The 6525-nt window shown below is 34.3% G+C and overlaps 1 protein-coding gene across 1 annotated transcript; it reads left to right on the plus strand.

The window, feature by feature from the left end:
• The first annotated feature begins 336 nt into the window (after positions 1-336).
• LOC134261765 (metalloendopeptidase OMA1, mitochondrial-like) lies at positions 337-6519 on the plus strand. Its single transcript, XM_062744164.1, has 8 exons — positions 337-676; positions 2754-2952; positions 3513-3686; positions 3948-4055; positions 4362-4490; positions 4603-4674; positions 5521-5667; positions 5927-6519. Exons 1-8 carry the CDS (start codon positions 360-362, stop codon positions 6104-6106), a joined length of 1326 nt encoding a protein of 441 aa, XP_062600148.1. The 5' UTR covers positions 337-359; the 3' UTR covers positions 6107-6519.
• The last annotated feature ends 6 nt before the right edge of the window (positions 6520-6525 follow it).

The raw sequence follows: 6525 nt of genomic DNA on the forward strand, positions 1-6525 counted from the left end.
GACAAACAGCTCGCTTCGAATTTAGATCGGGCGTGGTGTACGGTAAACTCGTAATGGCGCCCGATTTCCGTCGATTCTGAGATAAAATTGGCTATAAAAATTTACGGATGTCAATATCATTCAATTAAACATCACCTTAAGCCTTATTGTACCCCATTACGGTCAATTTTATGGGGTTTCCACCACTTTATTGGGGTTTCACCCCTCCTGTATGGGTATTCTCCAAAAATTGGGGGGTTTCGGGTTTTTCCAGTCGCCCTTTTGCATTTATTGTTGACGGTTTTATGATTAGGGTGCCAATTTTATTTCCTGCTTGAATTTGTTGTCATCACAAACCGCAAGTAAACAGTGTAAAGAAGATGTTTCGAATTATAAGAGCGTGGCACTGCATATCTAGCCAAAATATATGTTTACAAAATGGATTTAGATGTAACTCTTCTTTGACGATGGCCAGATTACGCTCAATGTGCTTTGAAAATAGAAAGAGTGGATTTGCAAACAAACCGATTACATCATTCTGCATTGAAAACAATTCAAATTTAATGCAAACTTTGAGCTACGGAATCATATTAACACAACATCGAAATTTTCATCTGAGTCATAGACTAAACATTCACCCACTTGTTTGGGTGTTTGGAAAACCCATAACGAAATTATCAGCATTAATATTTGGAAGGTAAATGTTGGAATTGCGTTTCAGGACAGGGCTTCAATATGTCTCATGTTGTAAAATAGAAGGGATTAGCCCTAGTTCTTGAATTTTGAAACTGCAAATGAAGTTGTATTGAAAGTTGCATTTGTGTATGATTAGTTAGAATAATCTAACTGTGTCTCGGTACAAGCCCTCACCACAGTTAGAATACCGCCTATATACTCGTAATGTAGCAAAAAATTGCAGAATCGCACCGAAACGATTTTGAAGGATACAAACGGATTTGCACTGAAAATAACTTGCAAATTAATCATAACAAACCTTTTTGAGATTGCTTATGCCTTTTATCCCAAAAAAACAATCCATATAAATACGAAAATCCCATTCATTTTCTCAACGTTATTCTCTCGATTCAAATTACCTCCATGTTTACATTCGGAACTCTCAAGATTGTTCCTAGTAAATGCACTATGCGAGTTATCGCCCGTGTTTCTTTCTGCTACATTACGAATACACGGAACGAATTCTATCGTTAAACCGGGTCCGTAGGACAATATCATTTTAACGATAGAACATTCTATCTAGTGTATGATATCTCTGTTTTGTTTTGTTTTTTTTTTTTTTTTATCAAAAGGGAAATATTTGAAAGTACCTTGTACCTTTGATACCCATGACTGTACATGGGAATAAACATGCACTAGGTTGTATTATCAGCATAATATTGTAATATGATTGGACATATTTCAATTTAGAAGATATTGAGGGTTTTTTTTTTAATCATCAAATATCATATTGTAACGAAACCGAGAGTATCGTGTAATAATTAGCTCGTGGGCCGCTATTGGTTTTTTGGGTCACTGGTCGAGATTTGATGGTTACCTTGGTCACAGTTTATGTAATGGTTAATGACCAATTTTTGGTCACTTAACTGGTTGACTAAATGACCAATTTTTGGTCACTTAATTGCTTAACGGAAAGAGCAATTTTTGGTCACTTAGTTGGTTGACGTAATGACCAATTTTTGGTCACTTAAAGGGTTGACGTAATGACCAACTTTTGGTCCACTTTAAATAATGTTTGTTAGGAATAACACTTGATCAAAGTTAATAACATTTATTGTGAGGATAAAATGGTTCACTTGTAAACACACAAAATGGTACACAGTAACTTGGTTGATACAACGTTATTTGGTTCATAAAAAGGTGACCAACCAATGGTTAATCCAGGACGTTCCAACTAACTTGGTTCCCTTAATAATTTCGTATACATAGACTTGATACCATGCACATACCACTGTCTTATAACCTAAGTATACGGAGAAGCTCCCCACTGTCGACTCGTCACTTTATCCTTACCAGGATAGGCTGTGTGCTTAGAGTCGCTCCCCACAGCCGACTGAAGTCAGAGCCCAAAACAGCTGGTTTATATAGACAAAAGTTGTTATGATGACGTAAGAGACTATCAGATACCTATGACGTCACAATCAATACAATCAATAAGTTAGCGGGTTTTGACCATCAAAATTACCTTTACTAAATTCATAACGTTGTACCCATATAAAACATACAAAATACATCACTTTGTCATTAAATTATACAAGTCAAATGAATAAAGTCAAATTAAATCAATTAGTGTTCATTTCTTTCGCTAACTGTTCATTCACAGATATTTACGTTGTTTATAAAGTAATAATAAACATAGGGTTCAAGGTCCATTTATTCCAAACTTGTAAACAAGAATTTCATAGGTACACTTTGTGAAACGTTACAATATATTGTACTGAAAACATCTGATTATATTTTCATACTCTAATAGCCTTAAACTGAGGTAGCTAGCTTGAAACAATAAAAATCCACAACTGTATTTTTTTTTACCACCCCCTTTCTGATAAAGAACTCTTAAAAGAAGTTGTCCTGATTTAACTACCCCTTCCAGATTAAAATAACTCTAAACAGATCCAACTATATATTCTAGGTATGCTCAACTTTTTATTCTTTGATCTAACCAAAGTTTGTACTTACTTTATAACTACAAAATGCTGTTTAAAAGTAGAGATTAAATTAAGCAGATAATGATTTACATGTTCTTTGTATGTTTTCAGAAAACTTCGAAATCATTGGAAGGAGCTTCATCATAAACACAAAATGATAATTGCTGCTACATTGCTGGGAGTGACAGCTTTAGCGCTTACTTTGTACACATGGGCTCACACAGAAACCGTCCCCATCACCGGCAGGAAGCGCTTTATCTTCATCACTCATGATCAACTGATCAAAATTGTACAGAGAGAAGTCGAGGAAGTGAGTGTGGCAATCAGTTTGCGTTGTTTCATGCATGTTGAGAGAAATTAGTTACATGTTTAAGCCATGTCATATTTCTAATTTCATATCGGTACAGATGTACTAATATGTTGAAATATAAATGTAACAAAACACGATGACTTGGAAAAAAAGTACATAAACATTGTAATCTTGTTCTGTAAATCTTAATTACACCACCAACTGCTTGGGTTTTTTAGATGGGAAAATCTTATCAATTTAAATTCTATTATGCTGGACTTTAATTTTCACAACTAGACAAATTACTATATAAAGGGTTATTTTCACCCTGTGTTATTTTCGCCCTTCCACACTTGCATTAATGCAAACAATTTTCCCTTATTTAAAATTTACCCAGTCACAGTTTTGTTTATGAAATCATACTGTGTTCTTTTAATTCACCCCATTTTAAATTCGCCCACCCATTAAAAGGGTGAAAAGGGCGAAAATAAATCAGGGGCAAAAATTTCCCTCTATATTCAATATCAATATTTAGCATACATATATACAATCTCTAATTTGAAATAAATTAATCTTTTTAGGTTTTACAAATTAATGAAGATCGCATCTTACCCAATACACATGAACTATACAAGGTTGTAATTAAAGTTGCTGAAAGACTTTGTGTAAATAACTTAGACATACAACAAATGAAAGATATCCAATGGAAAGTATTCATTGTAAATGACAAGACATTCAATGCTGTTGTTTATCCGGTAGGTAAACAGTTTAATCATGATTTGTCAATAACCATTTTGATTCGTTATCACGATTCTTTAATCTAGTATTGGTAAATGTTTAAGTAAATTTTTCGGAGATTTCTCATTTAATTATTAACAACATCTCAATCTTTACGGATCAATGAGTGACTTTTCATGAAAAGCTTTATCATGGTTAAGTTTGAGATAAAGTTATGAAATGCTTCAAAACTTTGTGTTGTTGTACATGTAAACTGTATATCTCATTGTTATTTTCAGACGGGGGAGATTTTTGTAAACACGGGACTCTTCAATGCAGTGATAAATGAGGACCAACTGGCTGCCATCCTTGGACATGAAATGGCTCATGCCTTATTGTCTCATGCAGTATGTACCAACTTATACCAATCTCTTATCTGTATGAAAAAAAAATTATTGAAAAATGTTTGATGATATTAATGAGGCAGGGGGGGGGGGGGGGTTCAACCAATTAACCATCAGATACAACTTAAATGTTTAAGCTGTCAACTATCATTTGGCAAAGAAAAAATTTTTACATTTTAATTTTAAAATTTGATCATATTCATTAATCTTTATATGGAGCTCTTCTATTAAAGGAGATCAAAATGGACTGAAAATGGCCACAACCCCCCAGCCCTCTTAAATTATAATTGTGCTTTCTACTCTGAACAGGCAGAACAACTGAGCTATGGACAGAAGTGGGATTTCTTTGTAATTGTAATCATGGCTGCTATTTGGATGATAATCCCCAGTGATGGAATCGCTACAATAACTTCCTGGTTTATGAACCGTGTTATCAAGGTATACATATGTCTTGTGAGATGCTCAGATGGTAATATATGTGTAAAACATGTATAGGAATAGTTTTTATTTGGTATGGTTTCTACAATGATATTTATCTGTTTCTTTGTAGTATTTTGATCTGCCATTCAGCAGGGAACTGGAAAAGGAAGCAGATAAAGTGGGCCTTCAGCTGGCAGCAAAGGTCTGTGTCTTTAACTGAGAATAAAATTGTCTACAAGGAAAAATACACACCTGGTGTATCAGATAGATTTAAAAATTAAAGGAACAATAAAACTTGCTCCACTGTATCTATAATTTATTATACCTGTATTTGTGGAATCATTATACATTTATACCATGGAGACTTAAGTATATTTAAGCCAGTATTGTGTGACTTCTGTAGCTCTTCTATGATTTTTTTCCTGTGTGTTGTAGGCCTGTTTTGATGTGAGGGAGGCCAGTGTTGTTTAGTCTCTGTATAGTTTTTCTATGATTTTTGTGTGTTGTAGACCTGTTTTGATGTGAGAGAAGCCAGTGTTGTTTGGTCTCTGTATAGTTTTTCTACGATTTCTTTCCTGTGTGTTGTAGGCCTGTTTTGATGTGAGGGAGGCCAGTGTTGTTTGGTCTCTGTATAGTTTTTCTATGATTTTTGTGTTGTAAGCCTGTTTTGATGTGAGGGAGGCCAGTGTTGTTTGGTCTCTGTATAGTTTTTCTACGATTTCTTTCCTGTGTGTTGTAGACCTGTTTTGATGTGTGGGAAGCCAGTGTTGTTTGGTCTCTGTATAGTTTTTCTATGATTTCTTTCCTGTGTGTTGTAGACCTGTTTTGATGTGAGGGAGGCCAGTGTTGTTTGGTCTCTGTTTAGTTTTTCTATGATTTCTTTCCTGTGTGTTGTAGACCTGTTTTGATGTGAGAAAAGCTAGTGTTGTTTGGTCTCTGTATAGTTTTTCTATGATTTCTTTCCTGTGTGTTGTAGGCCTGTTTTGATGTGAGGGAGGCCAGTGTTGTTTGGTCTCTGTATAGTTTTTCTATGATTTTTGTGTTGTAGGCCTGTTTTGATGTGAGGGAAGCCAGTGTTGTTTGGTCTCTGATGCAGGTTAAGGAGACAGTGGAAGGAACAAGCATCCCAGAATTCATGTCAACTCATCCTTCTAATGAGACCAGAGTGGAGCTCATAGACTTCTTGATACCAAGAGTATGTATATGTTAACTTTCATAATATCTGGTTACATCGCAACCTAAATTGAGTACATGTAGTAATTTCTTTAAGTATTAGCATAAAATCTCTGATCTGTAGAAGAACTTGATCATGTACATATAAATGTACAGAAGACTTTTTTTTATTGAAATTCAAAAGATCAAATCATAATGGAATTAATGGAAAGAATGTCGTCATCAGTACAGAGTAAGAATAATCATGTGTGAGTGATCTCAGATGATTTTTTTTTAAATAGATGACAGAACTTAGGGAGAAGTGTAACTGTCCCAGACTATCAGCCAAAGACCCAAGGGTAGCCATGCGGGAGGTGAAACAGTTTGTAGATGACAAAGTGGTAGCAAAACAGGCAGGACAGAATTTATCAAGAGTACACTTAACTCGCCAAAAGAGAGTGATCAAAGCTCAACCTGCTTAGGGTCAGTGATCAACTGTTATTGATATATTTACATCTTATTTAAGTAAACAAATGTATTTGCCTTAACTGGATATTTTGAAAAAACTGTGCTACAATGAGAAGTATATACATTGTAATATTTTTTTGGTGTCTTTACACAAAATATACTGATATTTTGGAATTTCAAATCTCTTTGAGGTAATTTTTATGCTTATATCATACATATTTAATTAATTTCTTGTAAAAATCATCTTTTAAATAATATTTATTGAATTTTTTAACTTTAGTTGTGTGCCTGAATTTCTATTAGTTGAACATGACGCCCTTCCACACATAAACAAACTACCCCTCGCATGCCAAAAAAAAAAAAAAACACCTGTACAGAATTTACGGGATGTATGAAATTGTTTTTCATTATTCTTTTAAAGATGATCATTGTC

This window comes from Saccostrea cucullata, unplaced genomic scaffold (assembly GCF_032062105.1).
Source record: "Saccostrea cucullata isolate Sc308-1 unplaced genomic scaffold, CSIRO_AGI_Scuc_v1 ctg11568, whole genome shotgun sequence".
NCBI classification, from domain to species: domain Eukaryota; kingdom Metazoa; phylum Mollusca; class Bivalvia; order Ostreida; family Ostreidae; genus Saccostrea; species Saccostrea cuccullata.

Coding starts and splice junctions, on each gene's coding strand:
- LOC134261765 (XM_062744164.1), top strand. CDS start 360: ATGTTTCGAATTATAAGAGCGTGGCACTGCATATCTAGCCAAAATATA. Junction 4,056..4,361: donor ATGCCTTATTGTCTCATGCA/GTATGTACCAAC, acceptor TACTCTGAACAG/GCAGAACAACTGAGCTATGG. Junction 4,675..5,520: donor GCCTTCAGCTGGCAGCAAAG/GTCTGTGTCTTT, acceptor TTTGTGTTGTAG/GCCTGTTTTGATGTGAGGGA.